The 27,400-nt window shown below is 36.4% G+C and overlaps 1 protein-coding gene across 2 annotated transcripts; it reads left to right on the top strand.

Annotated features, from left to right (window-relative positions):
* Positions 1-54: 54 nt before the first annotated feature.
* Acadm (acyl-CoA dehydrogenase medium chain) lies at positions 55-25,407 on the top strand. 2 transcript variants are annotated; one of them, XM_063258149.1, is made up of 12 exons: positions 85-235; positions 3,952-4,039; positions 6,412-6,509; positions 6,627-6,696; positions 7,524-7,624; positions 8,320-8,400; positions 11,594-11,724; positions 12,782-12,890; positions 19,676-19,816; positions 20,437-20,532; positions 23,150-23,398; positions 24,632-25,407. In XM_063258149.1, the coding sequence occupies exons 1-12, from the start codon at positions 206-208 to the stop codon at positions 24,701-24,703; spliced, it is 1,266 nt and encodes a 421-aa protein (XP_063114219.1). In that variant the 5' UTR covers positions 85-205; the 3' UTR covers positions 24,704-25,407. The 2 variants fall into 2 exon arrangements, with proteins under 2 accessions (XP_063114213.1, XP_063114219.1); XM_063258143.1 differs by lacking the exon at positions 3,952-4,039 and having other exon boundaries at positions 55-235.
* Positions 25,408-27,400: the final 1,993 nt, after the last annotated feature.

Raw genomic sequence — 27,400 nt, 5'->3', positions numbered from 1 at the left:
CCAAGGTCGTCAGCCCGGTGCTGAAGGCCTCACCGAGCATGCGCAGAGACAAGCCGCGCATAGCCGCGCATGCGCTCCCCGGGCGTTCCCTCCAAGAGCCCCGCCCCTCCCCCGGGCACGCCCACAACCCGGCGGACAAGACCTGCGAGCTCCCTTCTTGGCTCCTCGAGCTTCCGCGGCGATCTGAGGGCAAGCGTTGGTGAACATGGCAGCGGTGCTCAGGAGAAGCTGCAGGGTGAGGGAGCCAGGACCGCGGTGGGGCTGGGGCGCGGATGTGGCGGTGGTGGTGGCTGTAGTGGTGGGAAGGGAGGCGACGCGATGGTCTCGGGCTCCACTCGCGCCCCGCGCCCCGCGCCCCGCGTCCTCCCTTCCCGCTCCGAGAGCGCCTGCCCTCGCGGGCCGCGCACCCCACTCTCCGGCCAACTCTCGCCCCGGGCCCGGAGCCCCGCAGACCGGCCCCTGGGAGCCCACGCACCTTCTCCGGGAGTGAAACGAGCCCTCCGCTAGGCTGTCAGGACCCCGCAGAAAACCCACCAGCCCCGCGTCCCCAGCCCGGGAGCGAAGTGACAGGCGTGACCTGCCGGGCGTGAGGTGCTGGGGTGCGGGTAGCCGGGCCTGGGGCGCCCGCAGCTTCGGGACTGGGGGAGAAAGCTGCGTTTAGGGCGTTTAATGCGTTGGGTTCTCCTTTGGCCTCTTAAGAGGCGGGAGCGCCCGTCCGGGCGCATAAGTTAAACCGGAGTCAAAGAAAAGCCCAAGTGCAGAACTTTTCACGGAACTAGTCTATGTATGTAGGGTTACCTTAGATTTAAACGCCGTTGATTGCTTGACTATAATGATACACTTGCGAGACTGCCATTTAGAGGACAAGTGAAAAAGGAATTAAAGTTGCCCCCAAAACCCTGCCGTTTTAGAATTTACAAAAATTGTGTTACTGCCCGGTTTTTGTGATTGCTAGACAAGTTAGTGGACTCTGAAGGGAAAGATGAAGGGATCTTTTAAAATTATTTTTAACTCTGACATCAGAAAAATTTCTGTCTCCAAGGAAGGATCTAGAAAAAAACTGAATCACAAAGCTTATTTTCGTATATCTCCTTTGATATTCCTGTAAGTGCACATAATTTTTAAGAAAGCAGTGGGGGTATTTCGTTCTGGTGATATTGTTGCAGAACTGATAATTGATTAAAATTATTGTCTTGTGGCTGTTTTGCAGTTCTGAGCAAAGAGCCTGAAATCGGTATTTTATGACAATTATTATGTATTGCAAATGTATACTAATAAGAAAAAGAAAACAAAAACAGTCTTCCTGATATCCTCCTTAGACACTTAGGAATAGAAGCTAAAAGTTTGTAAACTGTCCTCAAACTCAGCAATTCCAAGGAGCAATGTTTTGGTTCTGCTTCCAAGTGCCTCCCTAAAGGATTGACATTATTGTGCAGTTAACGGGGTCAGTAAGTAGTGATCTGTGGCAATCTTTGCACTTCGTTTTACATAACCTGTTTTCTAGAAAAATCATGATGTAAATGGGCTTTTTATAAAGTACTTAAACATTAAACAATTTTACCTGTCTTGTGAGGAGTGGCTTTTGTGCTGTGTGTTTCAAACACATTTATAATAGAATCCGGTTATTAGGTCTGGTTTTTATGGGGCGTGGTTTTTGTGTGTGTGTGTGTGTGTGTGTGTGTGTGTGTGTGTGTGTGTGGTACTACTGACCAGTTAGAAGGCTGGCTGAAAGAGCAGTATGGAAAGCTGGCTGATAGCATAGACTCTTGAGAGTAAATGTGAGAAGTTAGAATCCTCCCAGATTCTGCTACCTAAACGCAAAGCGACCCTGACTAATTTACCTGACCTTTGTGTCTCTCAGTTCTTCCCTGTGTAAAGTAAGGATAAAACTGGTGCCTCCCCTCAGCACCACCTGGGATTTCAGGGGACTGATAAGTGCTGTGAAGAATACATTTGTTCTGTGAGGACTGGACAGGAGGACAAGAGAACCACATTTTTCTCCCAAAGTAGTTAATGAAAATTGGAAAGGATATGTTTTCATACAGCATAATAATTTTTTTGGAATTATAGTTCAATGTAATTTTGAAAGGGCTAAAGTACATATTCGATAGTAATTATATTTAAAGGTGGACAGATCTCTTTATTGGTTAAAATTGTTACTTGCAAAGTGAACAGTTTATTTTTACATATTTTGAAAAACAAATTTGGTTGTAGAAATTGTTACACTGTTCACCTTTTTTAGAGTTCCATTAAAATCCTGTAAAATGTAAATTGTGTAATTTTGCCTGTCTTCAAACCTTTGGGAACACCTTTGTGGCTTTCAGTTTAACTTCAATAAGTGCTAGAGGTTTGCAGGTTAACTTTAACTGTGCTAATCACTTCTTTTGTTTCATTAAGTTGCCATTAATATAAAAATAGGTGATACATGTGTATTACCTAGTATTCTGGAAGCTGAGGCAGGAGGATTGCCATGAGTTCAAGGCCTCCCTGGACTGTACAGCAAGACCTTGTCTCAAAAAATAAAAACAAGTTATAAAGGAATACTATTTTTATATCTGTTTGTATTTTTAATACATCATTTTGAAGGAATATGAATATATTTTAGCTGTTAAGTGTATTAATAGAACAGACTTCAGCAAATAGTTGGCAAACTTTTTGTGAATGCTGTGGTCTCTGGCAACCACGTAGCTTCATGGTGAGAACAGCAATAGATAATATGACTGTGTTTCAGTAAAAATTCTTTAAGAAATATGGCTGCCTTAGTTTGCTGGTCCCTGGCTTAGAACACTGTAAGAATGCCTGTGGAGAAGTGCAAAGGTAAAGCATGGTTTTATGCTAATTTGTTTTGTTAGATAAAGTATCTTAGAAAGAAAATAGTAAATGATACCCGTTTTGTTAGATAGGTATCTTGGAAAATGTGATCCTCCAAAGGGAAGTTTCTCAGAGGCATGTGGAAGAAGGATTAAAATTGATGGGTCCTAGTACTGTGTTCAAGTCTCAAATATAGTAGGATTTCATCTGTTACTCTCTTTATAACACTATGTCCTAGGAGCTTGTTGGTAAAATTTCCAGAACAGTGACCCTAAGTCTATTACTTGCCTTATTATCCTGAAACCTCTCTGTCTCAGTACTGAAGATACAACCAATTAGTTTTATTTTCCATTTTTTAATAGCCTGTATGATATTCATATTGGCTTATTTAACATCCTATAGCTTTTCATATTGGCTTATTTAAGTTTCTAATTGAAGGTGTTTAATAATGACTTTAAAAATAAGATTGTATGTTTAAACAAGTGGCTATACTTAGTTATACTGATCAGTGTTAATATGATTCTTAATTTGTCAAATTTATTCTCTAAATAGGATTCTTTTTTTCTTAATTTAAAGAGAAAGAAGAAAGGACATAAAAAAACAAAGCAGTAAAAGGCCTTGTACAAGTAATACAGAATTTCAAGAAAAGAATATACAGTAAGAAATCACTAGTTAATAGGTTACATATTGTCTTCTTAGAAACAGTTGTCCAAATTATAAAATTAAAGCATATAAAGTGGACATTCATACAGTGAGATTGGAGACAGTTACGTTCAATGATCCAACAAAAGTTCAGTAATATGGTTTTCCATCCTACACACTCAAACATACATGCGGTTATATCCCTTAGTCCACCTTCCTTTCCTCTCTTTTACAATAACAAGTACACGTTTTGGGTTTTATTACTCCCACAGTTCGTATCACTTTTTTTTTTGAAGAGAATAAAACCAAACGTGACTAAGCAAAACAGAGTCAGTTAGAACAGAAGGATGGGCATAGTACATGATGCAAAAATAGAATACCAGGTGATCAAAAGTGGTTACCATTGTGCCTCCTGCTATTTTTAAATTGAGTTGCCTATATCATCAGGTTAAATAGGATTCTTAATTTATCAAATGTATTTTAATTTGTCTTTTACAGGTCCTAAGAAGTATTTCTCATTTCCAGTGGAGATCACAACATACAAAAGCTTCTCACAAACATGAACCAGGATTAGGATATAGTTTCGGTATATGTTCTGTTCTGTCTGTTGAGTTTAAAATACATATTTCTGGAGTGTGTTTGTAAACTTGATAATGACATTCAGAGAGTAGAACCAATCACCATCCACAGATGTTTTCGTTTTGTTCTCCAACATAGTACCATATGCATTTGATACATTAACAGCATATATGTTGTATATGTATATGTATATACATACACACACACACTCCTTCCCTTTTTCCTAAGTGCATAGCTCAAAATAAAGGGCCAACTTGATATAGCTAAATAGTTTTTAATGTACACATATGAATGCAACAGATGCTTCTTACACACTAGATATGCAAAGCTAGGTAACTTTTAATAATGCATCAGAGCCTGTCATGACAATGTTTGAACTGCAGTTTTGTGGAGTATTAGGTGAAGTTCTCAGACCTGGGATAGGGAAAGATGAGATGTCACTGAGAAGAGGAGTCAGATTTTCCTTTCCTTTTCTAAAATAAAAAGCCAAGGCAAAGAAACATGAAATAATGTAATGGTATCTTATCTTCTAAGCCATACAGAGAGCTTCTTGTTTCAGAATTCTAACTTTCCCTGTTTCAGAATTTTCACCTTTCCTGTGATCTCATCTGCATCTCAGTTCACTTGATCTTAGAAAAGGGTTATCAGAGAGCACAAAGAAGAATTTCACACCCAGGTGCGGTTGACAGTCTCAAACTCTGTAGGGTTCTTGTCTTGGTTCAAGACCCCCCCCCATCCTTAAAGTTTTTTGCCTGAATTAAATGAAAAATTTGGGGTCTAGAGATGTAACTCAGGCCCAGTGCTTCCCTGGCACGTCAAGTGTGAAGTCCTGTATGGGATTCCTAGTGCCCCCCGCTCCAAGGAAAATACATAAATAAATGAATTTTTTTTTTTTTAATAGGGTGAGGATAGCAGTTTGGTTCAGTGGGTCGTTCTGAGATACTAGCATAGATTGGTGTGATTGCTGTTCAGTTTCAGCTTGTTGCATATGTACTCAGAGTTAGACTAGTGGGAGAAATTTATGATAACTTTCTGAGAGAAGTAATTGGGACAAAGATTGTGACGCTCAAGGGAAAGAATATAGATAACAGTTATCAGCTAATTTGATTCTTCATAAACTGATGATAATGTCTGTCTAGAACACAAGATTTCTTTGAGGATTAAATTCTGTGCCGCTGGACACCAGGGCAGGCATGAGATCATGAGTTTGATCTCCAAAACCAAAATAAAAAAAGGGGGTTAAATTATACACTGTTTATGAAGTCCCTAGCATATCATGACTGGATCAAAGTAGTTGCTAAACAAAATATACCCAATAGATCCTCGTCTTTCCTACCCTTCATCCACCCACAACCTTGACAAGGATGGTCCTCAACCTTAGTGGTGAAGTTGTAATTTAGAAAACACTGGACCAAAACACTATACCTCTACTAATTCATTGTAAGACTAAGAGGCTGTCATTTCCTCTCTCCGTACATTATGTACCTTATCTGTAAAATGAGAGATTTAATCTTCTGTTCTTCAATTCAGCACCAAAATTCTACTGCCTTTACATTTCTTTCATGTCCCCACTTTCTTCTTTGCTTTTGCTCTCAGTCTTCTTGCTTGAATAACCCTATATTCTTTTATTTATTTGCTGATGTTGGATGCAACCACATTAAAATGCTAGATAGTATGGAGATGAAAAAATGCAGTTAGTTGATTCTTTGGTCCAGCCATCATACACATTTCATTAGTTTTACAACAAGTCTATTTTTTATAAATGGGTAGTTTGGACACATTACTGGCAGTGCAGCGGAGTTTTATAGTACTGTCTTTTGAGAAATTTTCCCATCACACTTAGGACTTTCTTTAAACTCTGAGCAATTTAAAGTCTAAAAATTAGCATAAAAGAGTAAAATGGAAATTATGGTATTGCCCATGCTCAGGCAGTTGGTTGAAAGAAGCTTTGTTGCTGTTTGGTCAGAATGTATCACATTTCTTTAGACGGGGTCCCATGACTAGGAGCATTTCTTAGACATTAGGTTCACCTTAGCCTTAGTCAATATTTGATAAACCTGCTTGCAAACTAGAAATAAAAATTATGTATGTATATTTACCTTAACAATCAAAAAAGAAGCAGCTCTGTGAATTTATAGCTATTCATTTTTTGTAGATATTAAAAAGCTTACCTGCTTCCTTCAGCATTAGTGTTGACAGATTTGTTCATACTGTACAGTAAAATTGTCAGTCTCAAATTACAGTGTAGTCTTCCACTTTCTGGTTAATCAAGGGTAAATATTCACATTATAATTACAAATTTCTACATATGGCTTTATAGGACTTCTTTTCTCAACTCATTTTTTATGTTTTAATGTTTCCTAAATAACTCTTCCTTAGAGTTGACCGAACAGCAGAAAGAATTTCAAGCTACTGCTCGTAAATTTGCCAGGGAGGAAGTAATCCCAGTTGCTGCAGAACATGATAAAACTGGCGCAGTAAGTATACACATATTTAATGAGAAAGACATCTCAAATATTTTATGAGATCATGTGCTCAAACTTTAAATGATAAATACATTTTAACTCTGTTCTTCCCTTTTTCTTTTCTTTTAGTATCCTGTGGCCCTAATTAAGAGAGCCTGGGAGCTTGGTTTAATGAATACACATATTCCACAGAGTTGTGGTAATCTTTCATCACATTTTTAATCCCCCAATAGATATGAAAAAGAAATATATGAAACTTTACTCATTCTTTTAAACATTTGTTGACTGTAAATGGCTTGCTTTCGGTGCTTCCCCATTCAGATTATAATATTTGCCTGCTTTTAAATGCCTGTACTCAACACTGACAGGCACTTTTTCCTCTTTTTAACTGGTTCCAATCTTACTTTGGTCCTGATTTTGGTGACTTCTTGAGGATAATTGATCACTTTGTTGCATTTCATTGTGTTACTTTTTTTTCAATTAAAAAAATGGGATTATAGGTATGCACTGCTATGCCTGGCCCAATTTTACATTTTAGGAGGGTTAAGAAGGGGTGCTACTCCTTTTCAACCTATGTGTGTATATGGATTTATGACATTAAGCCAAATGTAAGCAACATACTTAGGTACAGTGATGTTTCTGGGATTTCAAGAAAGTGTCATAATTTCCATGCATTTTAATCCTACTTTCTGTTTCACCTCTTACTGAGATTGTTTTTGTGTGTGTGATAGTTTCTCTCTTTAACAAATCAGTGTGTTCATGCTTTATGGGAGCTAAAGCAAGTTTTCACAAAATCACAAAAGTCTAGATTATAAGTAAATACTTTTTTGAAAAACTTAAAATTTATTTTAGAAAAGTATGATTTCTTGTTTTTGCTTTTGTCAGAATATTTACATATATTATAATTATACATTTGCTTTTTCAACAAGTCAGACTATATTGGAAGCAATTAAAATAGCTCTCCTTTATTTTGATGGAGATTCAGTAGATATTATAATTGGCTTTTAAAACATTTTGAAACCATAGGAGGTCTTGGACTTGGATCTTTTGATGCATGTTTAATTACTGAAGAATTGGCGTATGGATGTACAGGGTTTCAAACTGCTGCTGAAGCAAATTCCTTGGGGGTAAGTTACTTAGAAAACTAGTTTCCTACTGTTCTCTTCACCTTGTAGCTAAGTACCCTTGATTGACAAAACAGTTTTTTTAAAGAATATAAGCTTCAGCAGTAAAGCCTGGAGTTTTGATTCCAAGGCTTGTTCAGCTCTTGTTCTGGTGTCTGCATTACCCAGATTCTTAACAGTCCTTGTGGGGAAACTGTATACTTTGGCTGTAGTTGCTCTGACTGTAGCTGCTGTGGGAATTCTTAGCCAAGGGCAAGGCCTAAAGCCAGTATTCACAAGCTGATCAAGTTGTCTGGCTACCCCTGCTGGCAGTGGTGAAACTTAGGGAGCAGTCCTGAGGAAACGGGAGGCTTGTTGGTGAGCAGCATGTCACATGTCTTAAATGTAATGCTTTATAAAAAAAAAAAAATGTAATGCTTTATTTGAGCATTTTACTGTGGTAGACTTTTATCTGTTGCATCACCAGCAAGTCCTCCATGTAACTTAATATGTATATGTATATACTTAATATGTATATACTGAGATTAGCACATGTATTTCCTCATGGTTTTTGGCTTTTTAACTTAGAAGCAAAATACATACAAGTTCTTTGAACTTGCTCTTTGGTGGGGGTAGTTCTTTTGATTTCAGTTGTAGTGTCAGAATTTACATATGTTATAAAAATAATCTGATCTTTTAATGTCAATTTTCATTGTCAGCAAATGCCTGTTGTTATTGCTGGAAATAATCAACAACAAAAGAAGTACTTGGGAAGGATGACTGAGGAACCAATCATGTGTGTGAGTGTGTACAGCTGCTACTTTGTTTCACATGTCAGGTTTTTTTTCTTCATTGTTCCAAGGGTTGAACTCAGGGCCTTAGCCTTTTATTTTCTTTTGAGATAGGATCTGGCTAAGTTTCCCATGCTGGTATTGGATCTGTAATCCTCCTGTCTCAGCCTCCTAGGTAGCTGGGATTATAGGTATGCACTGCTATGCCTGGTTCAATTTTACATTTTAGGTGGGTTAAGAAGGGGTGCTGTTACTCCTTTTCAACCTATGTGTGTATATGGACTTACGACATTAAGCCAAATGTAAGCAACATATTTAGGTGTAGTGATGTTTCTGGAATTTAAAGCAAGTGTCATAATAATTCCCCTGCTTATTTCCATGCGAGATATACCTACTTCATGTTTTTAGAATCCCAAAAAATGTCAGAATAATCTCCTTGCTTTCAGAAGAGTTATATTGACTTTATGGAAAAATATCTACCTAGCTTTGTTCTTCAAGAACTGGGTGGTTCGTCTAAGAGACCACTTCTGAAGGACTTGAGATCAAATTTCAAATTTCTCATTTTGGTGTCTGTAGTACCCAGATTCTTAAAATTATAGCTTTCTGAAATAATAGCATTAAAAGCAATTCAATAAATTTTTTTTCTTTTTTCTTTTGATGGTACTGGAGATTGAACCCAGAGCTTTCACACTGACCTACATGCCTGGCCCTCTTTTAATTTATGACTCAGAGTGTCACTTAATTGCCTAGACTGCGCTTGAATTTGTGATCCTCCTCCTCAGCCTGTCAGCGTGCTAGGATTATAGGTATACACCACCACACCTGGCAATTTAATAAATAGTTAAACTGGAGTTTTGAGAAAAGATACTAATGGAAACTGAGTCTATTCTAAAACTATTCTTTACCTAAAAATTTTTATTGGTTGTTAGTCAGATATTTTAATCAGTATGTGATTGTGCCACTGAAATATAGTAGATTATTAATTTTAAACTAATTGTGAAACTTTACCCTAAAGAGTACAAAGTAATAATTAAAAACAAATGTTTTTTTCATTTATTTCAAATACCTTAAGATCAGGAAAACTGCTTAATACGTTTGTGCATATTTCCTGATAATTGGTAATTACTCAGCAAGTAGTGTAGGCTAAACATTCTCAGTGTTGGCCAGGTATAGTATATCAATTGTATGTTCATGATACCTTTTAATAACATGAACACTTTCCTATGTTCTACTGCCTTTTAAATGCTATAGTATTTATTACTGCACGGTATACTATCTACTACATGACTACAAATTATTTTACTTTATTGTTTAAACATCTTAGATTTTTATTTTTTAAAGTAATACCATCATAAAAACTAGTGCAGGTTTTTGGATTTAAAGTTACAGCTAGTGTACATTTGTTGCTGTGTCTCCCTAAGACTTACTTGATCATGTGGTTAGAGATATTCTTGCTGAGGAAAAACATAGAGATGAATAAATAAAGGCAAAACTATAAGCTTTAAATAAGATTTAATGCAAAAATATTTCTTAAAATCAAAATTAATACATTTATATATTACTAAAATATGAAAATAGAAACAATATTTCATTTTTAAACATTGGGTTCAATTTTTTAAACAGGGTACACTTACAATACATTTGATATTAGAATACAGTGTTAAGACTATTCAACACTTCTTGACTTTTTGGCTAAGATCAACTGTAGACTATTTGATGAACTTGAAAACATTCAGTAAAACTCATTTGTCTAAAAATAGTCTTAGAAGCCACAAATCTGTGTAAAAAACCTAAGAGTAAAGCAAACTGTTGTTACAAGGCCATGTATTTCCCCTGGAGCTGGCAGATACTTGGAATGTGCCTGAAACCACCCTGAATTTGGAGACTGAAGGTGTGTTGGCCATCTTGGCTTAGTCATACGATAGCAGTGTGGTCTTAAATATGTGTAGCAATTAACCTCAAAGACTTTTTCTAAAAATAAAGTTAAATACCTGGAAGAATTATAGTAAACACAAGATACTTCCATGTTGATAGGAATATCTTCACTCAGTCCCCATTTTACAAAAACAGTTTAAAGAAATATCTTTTATACTTAGTAACTAAGACCATTAAGAGACTGCTCTGTTTCTACACATAAGATTTTAAATTCTTTGTACGATATAATGACATCCTTGTTCTTCTTTATTTTTTCCAGAATCATAGCCTACTGTTCCCTTACACACACAGTATTCATGTATTGTATAACTCTGGTATTTTTTCAGCCTTACAAACACCCGGTAACCCTGTTTCTTGGTATTACTGCATATGCTGTACTTACGCCTATAATACCCTTTTCTTCTCTTTTGTTTTTTTCCCAGAGGATCCCTTTTCTATTTGAGATTTAATGTATGCATCCTTTCTGAAAGTTTCTCAAGTCTCTCCTGTATAACTTTCACACTTAGACTAGAATTACAATGTAGTTATTTATCTCCATGTTAATACTATGAAAATCTCTAGGAGCGTGTATCTTTCAGCTCTGGTTTCTCCATCTCATAGTTCATAGCCAGGTACATAGTAGGTACTCAGTAGATATTTGAGAAAGGTAGTACAATATAAATTGAATTGAATGAACTTATTTGAAGATACCTAATGTTTCAATTAGGTATATAATTCAAAATAGCTTATTTTCATATTTCGTATTTCATTTATATATTCAATATAGCTTATTTTAATTTACATATGAAATGTTTTTACTTTTGAGCCATGTAACTGTTAAAGAATATTTTTATTGTAGGTGGTTTTTTAAATATTTGAAGTATTGATTTCAAAACTAGAATACAGAGATTGGAGTATAGCTCAGTGGTAGACCTTTTTTTTTTTTTTTTTTTTTACGGGGGGGGGTCTTTTTCGTTTTTATTGGTACCAGGGATCGAACTCACGACTGCCTGCTTGCAAGGCAGGCGCTTATGCCGCTGAGCTAAATCCCCAGCCCCCAGTGGTAGAGCATTTGCTTAGCAAGAACTAGCATGCACTAGGTAGTCCAAAATTAAAACAAAATTTTACTGTCCAAAAATTCAAAATCCAATACTTTTTTCTTTTTGGTACCAGGAATCAAACTCACTACTGTGTACTTACCAGGTAGATGCTTGTGCTGCTGAGCTATATCCCCAGCCCAAAATTTAATACTTAACATTTAGTTTTCTCTTATTTCCATATATTCAAGGCCTACTGTGTAACAGAACCTGGAGCAGGCTCTGATGTAGCTGGCATAAAGACGAAAGCAGAAAAAAAAGGAGATGAGTACATTATTAATGGTCAGAAGATGTGGATCACTAATGGAGGAAAAGCTAATTGGTATGATTTTGGCCATCTTTGTATATTTCTTAATTATTTTTATGTTCAGAATCTTTATTTTTAAACCACTTTTTTAAAAAGCCAAGTTCATGAAAAGAAGATTCTAAGCAATTTTACCGAACTATTTTTAAGCCCCTGAATTATTTATATCAGATTAATTCCAGTAAGTTTAATTTGTAAAATAAAAATAGTTACTCTGTGAACTCTTCACATAAATTAAGTAATATATTAAAATAGAAAAAAAACCTTTTCATCAGGCATGGTGGCACACACCTGTAATCCCAGTACTTGGGAGGCTGAGAGAGGAGGATCATTTTCGGTTTGAATTGGGTTTGAAGTCAGCTTGGGCTACAAAGTGTGCTGAAGGCCAGCCTGAACTGTATAGCAAAACCCTGTCTCAAAAAGACTAAATTATATTCAATGATAATTTGTTAGTTTTAAGCATAGAAAATATGTTGTTTAAGGAGAATGATGATTTTCTTTTTCTAGTGCTGCTTGAGATTCAATCTTGCACTTTGTACATGTTAAGTCAGTACGCCACTACTAAGCTGTACCCTGAGCTCTTTTTTGAGCAAAAATCCTCATAGAAGAAAGAACCAGAAAATACTCATAAAGATACAGCTATAACAAATATTCATTCTGCCGTTGCTGCAAAAAGGAGCAGTAATCAAAACATAAAACATAATAGTCAGAGCATAATGTTCCTATTCATAAGCAGCCTTGATTGCCATTTTTTTTAGATATCTGAAAAGAATAAAGTTGGTTTGGGGAAAGAAAAAAAATGCTAAAAACTTGGATATGGTTTCTTTTCATATTATATTATAAAACACAAGGAATTTTTACCTCAACTCATGCTAAATAATAGTTAAGGCATAGACCTTGGTGGAAATACAAGTTCCTCCAAATAGTAGGTATATGACTTTCACAAGTTTTGAAACCTGATTGTTCATTTTCTTGTGTGTAAAATGGGAGTAGCAATAATAGGGGTATTGGGCGGATTAACTGAGACAGCAATCACTTTGATTACTCACCATCATCATGTATGTGTTTGCATCAGGTACTTCTTATTGGCACGTTCTGATCCAGATCCCAAAGCTCCTGCAAGTAAAGCTTTCACTGGGTTTATTGTGGAAGCAGATAGCCCAGGAGTGCAGATTGGAAAAAAGGTAAAATGTGTATTTAACAGTGATCAAGGCCTCAGGTATTATTCTAACTAAATGTCAAATTACTATTTAGGCATCCTTTAGAGGAAGTATTTGTTTAGTTGGAATAAAAATAAAGCATTTTGATATCAGATGAAATACTTTATATGTTGCTGAAGTTTTAAATTGAGCAAAGTTATTTAGAATGATTGGTCCTTCAAAATACCAACCCTATTCAGAGAATGCTGGAAACAGCTGTGAGACAGTATGAACTAGAATCAAACTATCACTTAGATTGCCTTCTTTTTATTTATTTATTTTTTTATTTGGAGAAAACAAGCAAAACCGAAATTGAAATACTATCTTAGAATTTCTGATCTGTCTACTTAATTTTCTCGCTTAAAAAAATCTTTAGTTCAGTAAATACTTATTAATGAGTACACAGTATGACCTAGATACTCTTGTAAGTATTGGGAATAGTGTATTAATTAAAGCAGAAAAAATGTCTCTGAACTGGGGAACTTTCTAGTGAGAGGAACAGATAAATACATTGGATTAAACCTCTTTAAATTTTTTTAAATAAATGGTCATTTACAAATATGAAATTTGATGTTTTCAAAATGTTTTATGTTTTAGAAATTATATAATTTGAGAAGAGTCTAGGAAGCATGTTGGTTTTAAATGAGACTTGAAGGTGAATGGGGAGTAGGTTAAACATGGTTTTTGTAAGCAATGTTTTCTCTGTTTTTTTTTTTTTTATTTGGTACTGGGGATTGAACTCACAACCTTGAGCTTACCAGGCAGGCGCTTAAGTCACTGAGCTAAATCCTCAGCAATGTTTTCTCATTTTATCTGAAGGGTAGTCTGAGTTACTTGTCTTATTTACTTTTTCATTGCTGGGACAAAATATCTGACACCCACAGGTTAGAGAAGGAAAAGTTTATTTTAGCTCACAGTTTGAAGAGGTTTCAGTCTGCAGTCAGCAGGCTCCAAGGTAAGGGTATCGTGGCAGAGGGGCACTGTGGAGGAGAAACAGTCCATGGCAGAGCAGGCAGGAGGCAAAAGCGGGAGGTTCCCTTCAGCTTGCCCTTTTTCATTCTTTCCAGGTTACCAGCCTGTGGTAGGTGGCACCCACACACGGCATGGGCCTTCCACTTTCAGCAAATGCATTCAGTCACATCCAGAAGGATGCTAAGCTAATCAGTTACGAGCATGCTTTACTCAAGTTGTCACAACACTTAACTGTTACAGTACTAGAGTTTATTAACTTTTAAAGGCAAAATAAGGGGAACTTGGTGAGTCAAGCCACTATTATAACTATTTCTTCAAACCTAAAACCTTAATATTCATATTAATATTAATATCAATATTCATGGCCTTAATATTAAGGCCACCACAATAATTGAATTTATAACTCTGTGTTTTCATTGCCCTGGCTTCTGATCCTGATTATTAAAAACAAGGTCTTGGAGAGAACAGAGAACATGGTGGATAGATAACAGCAGGTACAGTGGCTTGCTGAGATAGCCAGCTTAGATTCCAGGAATGGTGTGGTGTGGAGAGTCCTAAGCAGGGGGAGATAACACCCTGCCAACCCAGGAACAAACTAATCTGAGAGAAACCAATTGGAAATGCAATCCTGGTGCTATGACTGGAACAGCTAAAGGCTCAGTGCCCCGCTGGAACCCACACCTCTGGAACCCACAGCTTGAATTCCCTGCCACTGCTGTATCTGAATCAGCACAGCAGGGATAGAAATGAGAAAGCTCTGAGAGTGGGAATCGGTGAACCGAATTGAGAGCAGAGATGGCAGGGAGCCCTGCATCGACCTGCGGTGAGTGAGAGGAACCTTCCATAGACTAGGAGGCTCCAACAGAGGACATTCTGAGACCGGGCAGACTGGCCAGAACAGGCCGCTGCAGTGACTTTAGTCACATATTCCCCTCTCAAGCGGGATTGGTGGGGAGCACTTGAACTGGGTGATGCCATCGACTAAGACCCAGCAGGCTAGCCCAGACCAGGTCCCTGCACCTGGCAGTGCACCCTAATGCAGTGAAGCCTTCAGCAGGTTGAGTGACCTGGAGGGGCAGGCCCAGCATAGGCTGCCCTGGTCTGTGTCTCCCTAGTAGACTGCAGTGGGCAGGAACACCTAGCCAGCACAACTCAAACAAACTGTAACAGACAAAGAAAGAAACTGGGTGTCCTATATACACCTGTATGGAAGGAACAAAAAATATGAGAAGAGGAGGCAACAAGAAAGGGTCCTCGGTCCCCGTTCCTGAGAACACTGATCTAGGAAAGGGAAATGCAAAGGAGAATGAGGGCAGAAAACATGTAATATCAGGCATGGCACCAATAGACATAAAGCGGTATCTCCAGGACCTCATAGATGAGTTGAGAACTGAAGTATTTAACCAAGTAAAGCAAGATATAAGTAGAATAGTTAAAGAAATGCTGAGCACCTCCCAAGAAAAAACATATGGTGGAATGGAAGAACAGAAAAAAAGGGGAGAATTGTTTGATGGAGAAAATAGAGAAAACAGAATACATGAAGCAGGTTCAAGAGAAACTAAAAACTCTATTGAAAGCTTGCCATAACAGCTTGAAGGAAACTAAGGATAGATTATCTGAACTGGAGGACAGATTTGTAATGTGGGAGCATGAAAGGAAAAACTTCTTAAAAATAAGGAAACAAGCAGTAATAATACAAAGGCTAGAAGATGATAAGAGGATCTATAACTTAATGTAAAGGAAGAAGCAGGGATAAAACAAATGAATTGCAAAGGCTATTCACAGAAATAATCAAGGAGAACTTTCCAAATACAGGAAAAGGTAAAGATGCTCAGATGTATGAGGCATACATAACTCCAGCCACCTACAATCCAAATAGAACTACACCAAAGCATATAATAATCAACAGAAATCTAGTATAAGAACAGAATATTAAAAGCTGTCAGAGACAAGAAATAGATCACTTAAAAGGGAACACCCATCCGAATTATAGCAGACTTCTCGGCACAAACCATCAAATCATGAAGAGCATTGGGTGAAATAATTCAAGCTTTGAAAGACAATAACCTCCAGCCAAGGTTGATATATCATGCACCACTGTCCCTAGAAATTAATGGAGAAATAAGGTGCTTCCAGGATAAAGAAGAACTAGGGGAATTTGCAGCTACCAATTCAACTCTACAGAGAATACTGCAGGACATTCTAAAAGAGAAAAGTACCAAGATTCAATAAACAGTGGCAGAGAGGCCACAATGAAAGGAACAGAAAGCGAAATGGAGAAGACAAACTAACAACTAATGATAGAAAAGGAGCTCAACAGAAATGAGGCAAAGAAGGTTGGATATAATTTCTAATATAGATGGCCTAGATACACTAACATAAGGGAAAAAAGAGAATTTCAGGCAGAGTGGATCAAGAGATAGGGTCCACTGAGAGGCTCTTTATAGGAAGAAGGTTATATGGACCAAAATCAAACATGAGAAAACAGAACTCGATGTGATAGGGAACCAGAGAGTAATAGGGGTAACTAGACCAGTATTTATGGATAGGTTGAACAGACAGGCTTTAATAAATGACAAAATATAACTAGAAATCCACCCCAGGAATGAGAAAGTTCAGAAACACTTAGGTAAATAGCAGGTTGCCCCCCCCAATACAAAACCATGAGTGTTGGGGAGCCCCAAAATACATAGATCATTCTGGGGGAGTAAAGGGGAGGAATAGTCTTCCAAAAAAAAAAAAAAAAACCAGCAGAAGATATAGCTAATAGTGTATCAGGATTAAAACCCCTATTACTCACACCATTCTGCTTGGTTGGAACTTGTTCCGTCCTAGTTTGTATACAAGCACTGGAGCTGAGGGGCACAGGCAGCTGTCCATAGCACAGTGGACATCTTTAATTTCCTATTAACTCAATCAGAGTCCATGTATGACTTATACTGTTGTATCATGACTGATCTTAGTTAAATCTGACTTGATTGCTGCTTATTATTGACAGATTTTATTCAAAACTGTAAGGTTGATGGTATCAAGTTGAAGAGTATAGACAACTATACTGAAAAATGACAATGATTCACTATGATATCCATTCTGATTTGATTACTACCTGTTTTTGTAGTTCTACATTATCTACAAAGTTGTATTTCTGTTAATCCTGTTATGTATTGATATGTTCAATTACATTTTATCTGATGATGTAGCCAATTCTGTTGATGATAACAAGAAACACCACAGTGACCATGGCAGAACTCTTTATACAGCAGATTTATATGTCTTTTTAGTTTTGTATGTCTATAGGAAAAAGTTTAGTTCTGTGCTGCTTTGTTATGTTTCTCCCTCTAATATAGAAAGGATTGAAATACATGTTAAGACTCATGCTTGCGTAAAACCTATAAACAGTTTATGGGAACTGATCTGATGACACATGATAAAATGAACAAAAACTTTGAAGGGAAGAAAGTGGCACTGCAGTACCCAATCCTGATTCCAGAGTGTTATGATATGAAATCCAGCAATATTATTAATCTTTGTTCAGAAGGATTTTAATCTAATAAGTTTTGTTAGGTCTCAACATAAACGAAGATATCGATAAATGTGTACATGTCTACGTGTATAGGATTGATAGCCCTAATACTTAGTTTTTGTTGGATAGTTGAACAGAACTATTTGCAGTCTCCCTGGCTGAATTCCCATTTATATGTTCCCCCTGTGTACCTTGAACAACTCATTATAGGAGGACAATATGTATACATCAGCTAGTGATTTATTACTGTCTATTTCTTTTCTTTGAAAGTATGTACTATTTCTGCCCATTTTCTATTTTGTTTTGTCTTTCTTTAAATAAAAAAAAAACAAGGTCTTGTAAGTTTTTCTTTCCTTTGAATAAAAGAGTTTCAGTGTGTTTAATTTCCTCAGATGCTAATAGTTACATACACATCCACAGATGTCAACAATTGGTGCATCTAGATAAAGGGTCGATAAGTAATTATTACACTATTAAAACTTCTGTTGGTTTGAAATTTTTCAAAACAAAAAAAAACCTGAGAGAATATAGTTTCATATTTTCTTAAATAACCAGTGTTCCTGGGTACTTACTCAAAAGAAATGAAAACAAACACCCAACTTGAATAATTATGTCAATTTCATTAATGATTGCTAAAAACTGGCCAAACTGTGGCCATCACCTGGTAGATGAGATACATAGTACATCTATATGGTATAATACTGCTCAACTGTAAAAGAAATGAATTATTGTCTATGCAAAAAAAAAAAAAAAAGAGAGCCAAGGATGTAGTGCTTGCCTGACAAGTGCAAGGTCCTAAGTTTGGTTCCCAGTACCAAAAACAAAAAAAAAAACCAAGAGTGAATCTCGAAAGTACCATGCTAAGTAAAAAGTCAGACACAGAGGATTGACCTTGTTATTCCACTCAGTTAACATTCTAATGAAGAGAAAGCAGGTTGGTGGTTGCTAGGGGGCTGAAGTGGTGAATCTGTAGCATACATGTTATTTGTTTTTCTTTTAAGACAAAATGTTCATGTATGAGTTGTTTTTTCTAAACTAGAGCTTCAGTACTCAGGTTTGATTGCAGTGTTGGCACTTTATGATAAGTGAATTTTGGGTTCCAGTGTGGGCTCTCATCTCTAAAAGCTTCACCATTTGGAAGTAGATAGAGCAAGGCAGAATAAGGTAACGTTTCAAGGTGCCAAAATATTCTGTATCTTGATTGTGATACATACATTTGTCCATAGAATTGTAAATGCATAAAGTAGTTCTCACAGTTTTCTGTGGTTTCAGCGATGGTTTAAAAATACTAAAGGGATGGGACTTGGATTTAGCTCAGTGGCATAAGTGCCTGCCTTGCAAGCAGGTAGTCATGAGTTCGATCCCCGGTACCAATAAAAAGGAAAAAGACCAAAAAAAAAAAAAAATGCTAAAGGGAAAATTACAGAAATATTCCTAGATTTTTAATAATGTTTATTGTATATTGTTACAGTTCTTCTGTTTTATTACTACTTTTAAGCTCTTGCATATTTGGTAGGGGGCATACCAGGAATCAAACTCACAACTTCACGCTTGCCAGGCAGGCAGGTGCTACACTCCTGGCCTAAATCCCCAGCCCCTATATGTTAGATTTGATCATAGATGTGTATATGTAGGAAAAACAGTATATAAAAGGTTTGGTACTATCCATGGTTTCAGGCAACCAATAGGATACTTGGGATATATTCCTCACATAAAGGGAGACTGCCCTAAAATGGTGAGTTTTTGTACACTTAAAGTGGACCTTAAGCTAATTTCAACAAAGAGAGAAAAACAAATCCTGTTTTTTAATCAGATAAACCAAGATTAAAGGTCCCAAATCAAATTATGTTTGCTAAATGTTTTTTGTGGCTCCCATAGTAAAAAAAGATAGTTTCCCACTTTCACAAAGTGACACTACTCAATTTTTAGACATTTAGACTAATGCTCACTTCAAAGCTGTGACACATTTTTGAGTAGGTTTTGGCAAACTTTCTTGTTAAAGATCTGGATTCTAAATATGTCAGTTTTTGCACGCTATATGGTCTCTGTCACAACTGCTTGCATAATTCTAGCACCGTAACAAGGAAGTAGCCCTGAAAGATATATAAACACATAGGTGTATCCATATTTTATTGATGTTTTCCTTATAAAACAAGTATTACCGGCCGTAGATTTTTGCCTCTGTTTTTAATACTTACAAAGACATCAAACAATTACCAAAGCTAAAACTGATGAAACAAAGGTGTTTTTTAAAATACGATAATTTTCTTGTTAGGAATTAAACATGGGCCAGCGATGTTCAGATACAAGAGGAATTGTCTTTGAAGATGTAAAAGTACCTAAAGAGAATGTTTTAATTGGTGAAGGAGCTGGTTTCAAAATTGCAATGGGAGCATTTGACAGAACGAGACCTGCAGTAAGTAATAGGAATTGATAATCTTTATAGATTTTTCATCTGTTACATTAAATAATGTTTTATTTCAACATTGTGTGCTTGTGTTTTTAAAAACCTTATTTTAGTAAGGGTGGAAAAGATAGTATTACTTTTATATTTATAATTCTTTTTGCTGCTTATTATAGAAATAATTTTAGCAAATGCAAAATTAATGTAGTTTCAGCTAGATCTACAGAGAGCAGTATACTATACACTTAATTTCATCATTCCTGTTAACTATGTGCTTATTTTTTATTTCTTCACTCATGAATATTTCCCTTGGAAGGCTTCTCTTGTTAAACAGACAAGTGACTGACTTCTGTCTTGGCTGTGATCCTGTGTCTGTCATTACCTTTTTTTTACCCAGTGCTAGGAGTCAAGCTCAGGGCCTCAGACATGCTACATGTGTATTTACCATTGATCTACATCTCAGCCCTTGCCCATACTTACGATTTATAAATAGCATGTTTCAGTGTTTGTCTTACTTTAAGCTATAGATTATTTTCTTGTTATATAGCCCTTAATTTTGAATCTTAGGGAACTAACTATTTACTGTATATCTTAAAGATAACACAAACTTTTGCTTATAAACTTAATCCTAGGTAGCAGCTGGTGCAATTGGATTAGCACAAAGAGCTTTGGATGAAGCTACCAAGTATGCTCTACAAAGGAAAACTTTTGGAAAGTTACTTGTGGAGGTAACTTTAATTTTGTGCTTGTTTAATACTCCTTTTCATCCAAATATTTAGGAATTATTATTTTTTATTAGGAATTATTTTTAAAATAAAAAATATTTATTATTCTCTCCCCTAAAACTCATTGACCCTGTGATGGTGGTTTTCAAACTATCTGTGATGAAAGACCAGTTTGTTTTTAATTTCCAATCAGTTGCAGACCATTATGTTTGTAAAATGTTAACCTAAGCTGAATGAGAGGCTGAGTCTCCCGAAGAGTTTGAGACTAGCGCGTGATTGCAGGTTGGGTCATGTCGTGTGGCACATCTCAGGGAGCTGAGGCAAAGAGAAACTCTTAAAGATGAAAAGAGGTGTCTATATAAGGTCTTTTGAAACAAATACCACTAATTATAGGGGCTTGTAGTCACTGATGGAAAAAGATATTGCAGGGCAAGGATCCTTGTTAGATAGAACAGCCTATGTTTTAGGGAATATTGAGACCCAAATCATATCAGTATCCATTAATACTTTTTGAGCTTTGAACTAATTTAATCATTCAGAAAATGAAGTTAAATTGAAAGAAAAACAACTTTGAAAGAATCTTGGGCTTAGATGTTCAGTGAAGCCGGGCATGGTGGCACATGCCTGTAATCCCAGCACTAGAGAGGTTGAGGCAGGAGGATCATTGTGAGTTCAAGACCAGCCTGGGCTACAAAGTGAGCTCAAGGCCAGCCTGAACTGCATAGTGAGACCCTGTGTCAAAAAGAAAAAAAAATTTTACAGTGATTAAAACAGCATGGTACTTGCACAAAGACAGAAATGTGAATCAGTGGAATAGACTAGAGGAAGCAGAAATGTCCCACACACATTCATCTATTTGATCTTTAACAAGGGGCCAAAAACAAACACTAGAGAAAAAAAGGTAGTCTGTAAGAAATGGTGCAGGGAAAATTGGATCTTTACATGCAGAAAACTGAGTCTAGATCTATATATCTTACCATTTACTAAACTAAAATCAAAATGGATCAGAGATTAAATTTAAAGCAGGAGCAATGTGCTGAAAGATAGAGTAGGGAAAACTTTTGAAGACATAGTCATAGGCAAGGACTTTCTGCACAGAACCCTAATGGTATAAGAAATAATACTAAGGATCAAATGGTTAACAAAGTGGATCAACAAAAGTTAAAAACTCAAAAAATTAGATTCCTGAAAGTCAAAAAACGGGCAACTGAAATGAATAGACACGTCTCAGAAGTACAGATGGCCAATAAATATCTGAAAAAAGGTTCAACATCAGTGGCCATTAGAGAAGAACAGATTATCATCATGACATAAAATAATAAAAAATGTTGATGAAACTGTGAGGGAAAAAAGAATCCTTCTGCATAATGTGGATGGGGATATAAACTAGTGCATCCAACCACTATGGAGATTCCTGAAAAAACTATAAAAACAAATTCCATTCAATCCAGCTATTCCCCTAGGAACATTCCCAGATGAGTTAAAGTCATCATGTTACAGTGATACATGTGTACCTGTGTTTATAGCAGCACAATTTATAATAGCTAGATGTTAGGAATAATGTATATACCCATCACTAGGTGGGTGGGTGAAGAAAATGTGTTATGTGTACACAGTGGAATACTGCTCTGCTACAGGATAAACTTGAGGTATTTGTAGATAAATGAATGTACCTCAAGACCATAGCGTTAAATAAGTCCGACACAAAAATTTAAATATCATATTGTTTCTCTTATATGAGAAATCCAAAATATAAATAAAGAACAAAACAAAGGATAGATAATAAAAAGTAGGGAGATCTTTTTCAAATGAGAAGGGGAACCAGAGTTGGATATGTACATGTACAAACTCCCATTGATAAATGTAATCATGTACTGTAAACTTGTATTAATAAAAAGTTTTTGTAAATCCTTAGAAAAGTGTGTGTGTTAGAGCTAAGTAGAAATAAGGAAAGACATTACCCTCCCTGTTGTTCATGACAGTTATTCACTCTGGTTAGCTATGTCTCCCGTAAGACCTACTTCGTGTGCTGGTCTCAAGCACCTTGTCACATTCAAAAGCAATACAATCAGGTTTGTGTTACCAAATACAGTGTATGTATGAAGTTGACCAGATGTATTCGTTGCGGGTTTTTTATGGCCTCTGGTTCACCTTAGTATATATTCAGCCATAGAATTTGTGGCTTATATAACACCTGTGTCATCAGATCCATTTTGATATTGCTTCCTATATGAAGTGAGTTTAATTAACATTAATTGTTTCTAAATATCTACAAGACTGCTTTTTTATTTGTAATTCATTCATTCATGTATTGGCACTAGGTATTGAACCCAGGGCCTTTGTAATAAATTGCATCCACAACCTGTTAAGTTTATTCAGAGTCAGGGTCTTGCTAAGTTGCTGAGTTGCAACTGAGAACTGGTCATAATGGCACACACCTATAATTCCATCCCTTGATCACTGCGAGTTCAAGGCCAGCCTGGGCTACATAGTGAGTTCAAGGCCTAAATTATATGGTGAAACCCTATCTCAACACCCTGGCATCCACCAAAAAGTCGTAGAAGAAAAATATGTAACTTCTGTCATTAGACACCCGTAATCTGTTTCTTTTTAATTCTAGCACCAAGGAGTATCATTTTTGCTGGCAGAAATGGCAATGAAAGTTGCACTAGGCAGATTAAGCTACCAGAGAGCAGCTTGGGAAATTGATGCTGGTCACAGAAATACCTTTTATGCCTCTATTGCAAAGGCATATGCTGGAGATATTGCAAATCAAGTAGCTTCTGATGCTGTGCAGATATTTGGAGGCAATGGCTATAATTCAGAATATCCAGTGGAAAAATTAATGAGGGATGCCAAGATCTATCAGGTAAACTTAAAATGGACTTTTGTGTATTAGAATATTCATAAATCACAGTGGAATGCTAGGGATTTAACTCAATTTCTTAAGTGCCTGCCTGGCAAGCATGAGGTTGTGAGTTCAATCCCTAAAAAAAAAAAAAAAAAAACCCACAGTGCATTTCTAATTATTCAGGGATTTTATGCTACAGGAATAATAAATGATTATCATAATGACTGTGAGCCAGTTTTTGGAACTGCTACATGAAGGATGTTATTTTTGTCAGGTATGGTGGAGCATACCTGTAACTCTGGTGCTAGGGAGGTTAATGAGGTATGAGGATCACCAATAGTTCAAGGCCAGCCTGAGCTACATAGCAAGACTATGTAATAAAACTACAATAATAAAGAATGTTATTTTTGTCGAAGTTTAGGTCTTAAAAGGAAATAGTCCACAGAGTAAGAGATGTAGACTTGCATATTGTGTCTGGATCAACCTCCTTTGAGTTTTAACATTCTTGTTAATTGTGGCCTATATTTTGCACTCCAAAAAGTGTGCATGCCACTTGAAATTATTCATTTTGAATGTTGCCCAACAGCTGTCATTTCATTGAAATTATAGTTGATGTTGAAAGCTAACATGAGAAGATAGTGATATTTGGCTTCTCAATTAAAGTGGTGTTTAGAAAAACTTAGATAAAAGAAATTTAGCCAAAAGTAATCACCCAACATGGTGATGCATGCCTGTAATTCTGGTGAATTTGAGGACAGCGTGCACTAGGTCATGAAACACTGTCTGAAGAAACCAAAAGAAAGGAAGAAAATAGAAAAGCAGAGAGAAGGAAAATACGAATTTTTTAACAACTGTTTCTAAGGCAGCAAAAGCGGGGGGCGGGGGAGGGGGGTGAAAAAGAAAGGAAACCAGAATAATAAAAACAAAATGACTAGGATGACAACTAAGAACAGTTCCCAAAAAAGCTGGATGAGTTTTTGGGGAACATTAAATTTTCATTGTCTCAAATTTTTTAAAGGGGTAAATAAGCTTTTCCTTTTCCTTTTGAAGATTCTTCCCCAAGTTTTGGTAAAGTACCTTTTTATAATTACAGTACTTTAATAGGTTTTAGACTCTATAGGTTACAGATTATATGTGGTTTGCCTCAGTTTAATACTACAATAGAACTTAACACTATTATCCAAACTATTGAATAAATCAAGCTGTCTGTGTACTGTAGATATTTAATCTCCCTTTATATTTTTCTTGCAGATTTATGAAGGTACTGCCCAAATTCAAAGGCTCATTATAGCCCGTGAACATATTGGCAAGTATACAAGTTAGGACATTACTGTAGAGATTAAAAAACATGATGATTCACTGTAAACGAGAGATTGTAAAACATACATAATTCTTGAAAAACTAGCACATGGTCGACTACCTGTACTTCAGAAAAGAGAAAGGGCTTTAACATTGTTCTGATGCTTATATAAATCTATGCAGCTCATTCTAAGACTAGTTTGTACTTTTGTACAAACAATGATTTTCCTTTTTTAAAACAGATTTGTTTTCATTAAAAGTATATGTTGTCCTTAGCACCACTATCGTTCAGTAATCATAACCTAGAAAAACCATTGTATCATCTGTGTCTCTATAACAGTAATATTTTAGAATTCTGGTAAGTTTCCAGTGACAGAAATTGAGCTTATCAGGAATTCAGAGAATGTTCTAAAATTTACAGTTAGAAAACACTACAGGATCTGGATACTGTCAAACAACTTACCAAAGATTTAATGGTATTACTGTATCAAGGGAATTTATTTTGCAATTTGGAATGAATTTTCTTTTAGCTTTACCTCATAAAAGAATTTCTTGAAAATGTGGACACTATTGAGTCCACATTTCATTGGCTTTATTTTCAAATACTAAAGCTTGCCTTAAATTATTTTATATGACTGTTGGCCTCTGTGTAACTTTTGATCTATTGTATACAGTAGCCATTTTCATTCTGAAAAGGAACTGAAATAAAATTATCTTTCATTGCTTAATAGTGTACCTTCGTGTATTTTTTCCAGAAAGTTTTATCTCATGTATTTTTTCTTACGAAAAGTGGAACTTTTTTAAAACTTTGAACTACATAAAGTTTTGCTGATGTTTCATTATAAAGTCCTTAGAAAATATAAATATGAAATAATTAAGAACCAAAACTTGTGAATTTAATGATTCTTTATAACTCTAAATACTAAATACTACAAAACTCCTAGTACGTTTTCTGACACTACTTGTGCTTCTTCATCCTTGTTAGGAACTGTGGGCTACATTTCAGTTCTGTCCTGATAGGACCCAGTGCCAGACTGTGTCCCCAGTCTGCACTTGCTTCAGAGCCAGTGTGAGTCCCAGTCTGCCTATACTCAGTCTAGGATGGCTACAAATCAGGAATTCCTGTGAACCCAGCTTCAAGCTTAATAATTTGCTAGAATGGTTCACAGAACTCAGGAACTTTATTTGTACTTTAATAACTCATGTACTTTGTTTACTTATTTAGTAACTCATGTACTTTATTAGTTTACTTATTACAAAGGGCACAAGTCAGGAATAGCCGTGGAAGCAATGCAAAGGCAAGGTCTGGTGGCAGGCAAGAGCACTGCACACAGCTGCTCTGCAGTCTCCCAGCATGCCCCAGCAACTCTTTCTTAACCTGGCAGCTTCTTGAACTTGTTCATTCTCTATTCTTCCTCACTTCCCAAGAGGATAAGCTGAAGTTCTCACATGGGATTAGCCTATTAGGGCTGCCATTAAAAAAATACTGTAGAGTAGGTGGCATGATTAGAAATATATTTTCTCACAATTCTGGACACTAAGTCAAAGTGCCTTTAAAGTTGCTTCTTGTTGAAGCCTCTTCCTGTCTAGAGAACTTCACCTTCCTGCCATGTCCTCTTCTTACAAGCAGAGTTGGTTTGGCGGAGCACGGGTGTGTTTTCTTATAAGGTATGATGGTTGACTGTGTCAACTTGAGTAAATAACATTCAGCTGGATTGGCTCGCATAGTTCTAGCTGTGGAAGACTCACTCTAAGGATTATACCAGAATGGTGTGAAAGGGAAATAAAAAAGGAAGGCTCACTTCTGTTTCTTCAGGGGAGCTCCAGTCTTCACTTTCACCTGGGATGTCTCTCCCGGCTTCTAGTGCACTCTTCAGCCTGCAGCATCAATTCTTCAACTTCCAGATGTGGACTCATGGGGCCATTACACTGAACTCCAGGCCTTCAATGACATCCTTCAGGTCCCCAGTGCCCAACAGAACTTTTGCTATCTTTCACACCCGGCTCCCAGCACTCAGGAGACTGAAGCAGGAGGGTCGCTGCTATTTCGAGGCCAGCCTAAGCTACATAATGAGTTCAAGACCAGCCTGAATTACATAGTGTGACCCTGAATTACATAGTGTGACCAAAAACTAAAAATAAAAAGTTGCTTCAGTCAAGAAATTCAAAGCATTTTAGGAGCTCTGAGCCAGGAACTTGGGACAAAGACTGAATATTTATTATATCACACTTAATTGCTAAAATAATCTTTTATGAAAATGTTACTTTTATGACTTTCATGTTCAGTATTGATATTTTAACAGCACAGCTAAAGATTTGGTAAAATGTATACTTGAGTGTTACATAGGAATTACAAGTAGACTATATGTTTCAAATGCAGATTTGAATTTGTGATACAAAATCCAAAAATTTACCAATTTAACGCTTCTAGACATTATATAAATGTACTCCAAAACCATAGAATGAAAATATTAACGTTCTTAGTATTAAGTAGTCGTATCAGTTCCAACTTTTTAATCACAAGAAATGATTTTAAGCAAGAAAGAAAATAATGTGCAATATTTTAAGCCTACTGAATGCTTCTGGATCTGAAGGAGAGGGATGGAATCAATTACAAAAAGGAACAGTAACCAGAATAATTAGTGAGTTTATTTTCTTTCTTCTCTTGTTTGTTAAGATGGGCTCTTACTACATAATCCAGGTTGACCTTTGAACTCACTA

This window comes from Cavia porcellus, unplaced genomic scaffold (assembly GCF_034190915.1).
Source record: "Cavia porcellus strain 051 isolate PalLab524CR breed Dunkin Hartley unplaced genomic scaffold, mCavPor4.1 scaffold_1, whole genome shotgun sequence".
Lineage (NCBI taxonomy): Eukaryota > Metazoa > Chordata > Mammalia > Rodentia > Caviidae > Cavia > Cavia porcellus.
This window is presented reverse-complemented; position numbering and strand designations above follow the sequence as displayed.

Excerpts from the sequence above, each read along its gene's own strand:
- Acadm (XM_063258143.1), top strand. The coding sequence starts at position 70 with ATGCGCTCCCCGGGCGTTCCCTCCAAGAGCCCCGCCCCTCCCCCGGGC. Across the intron at positions 20,533-23,149 it reads TTGGAAAGTTACTTGTGGAG|CACCAAGGAGTATCATTTTT; the intron begins GTAACTTTAATT and ends TTTTAATTCTAG. Across the intron at positions 23,399-24,631 it reads GGGATGCCAAGATCTATCAG|ATTTATGAAGGTACTGCCCA; the intron begins GTAAACTTAAAA and ends TTTTTCTTGCAG.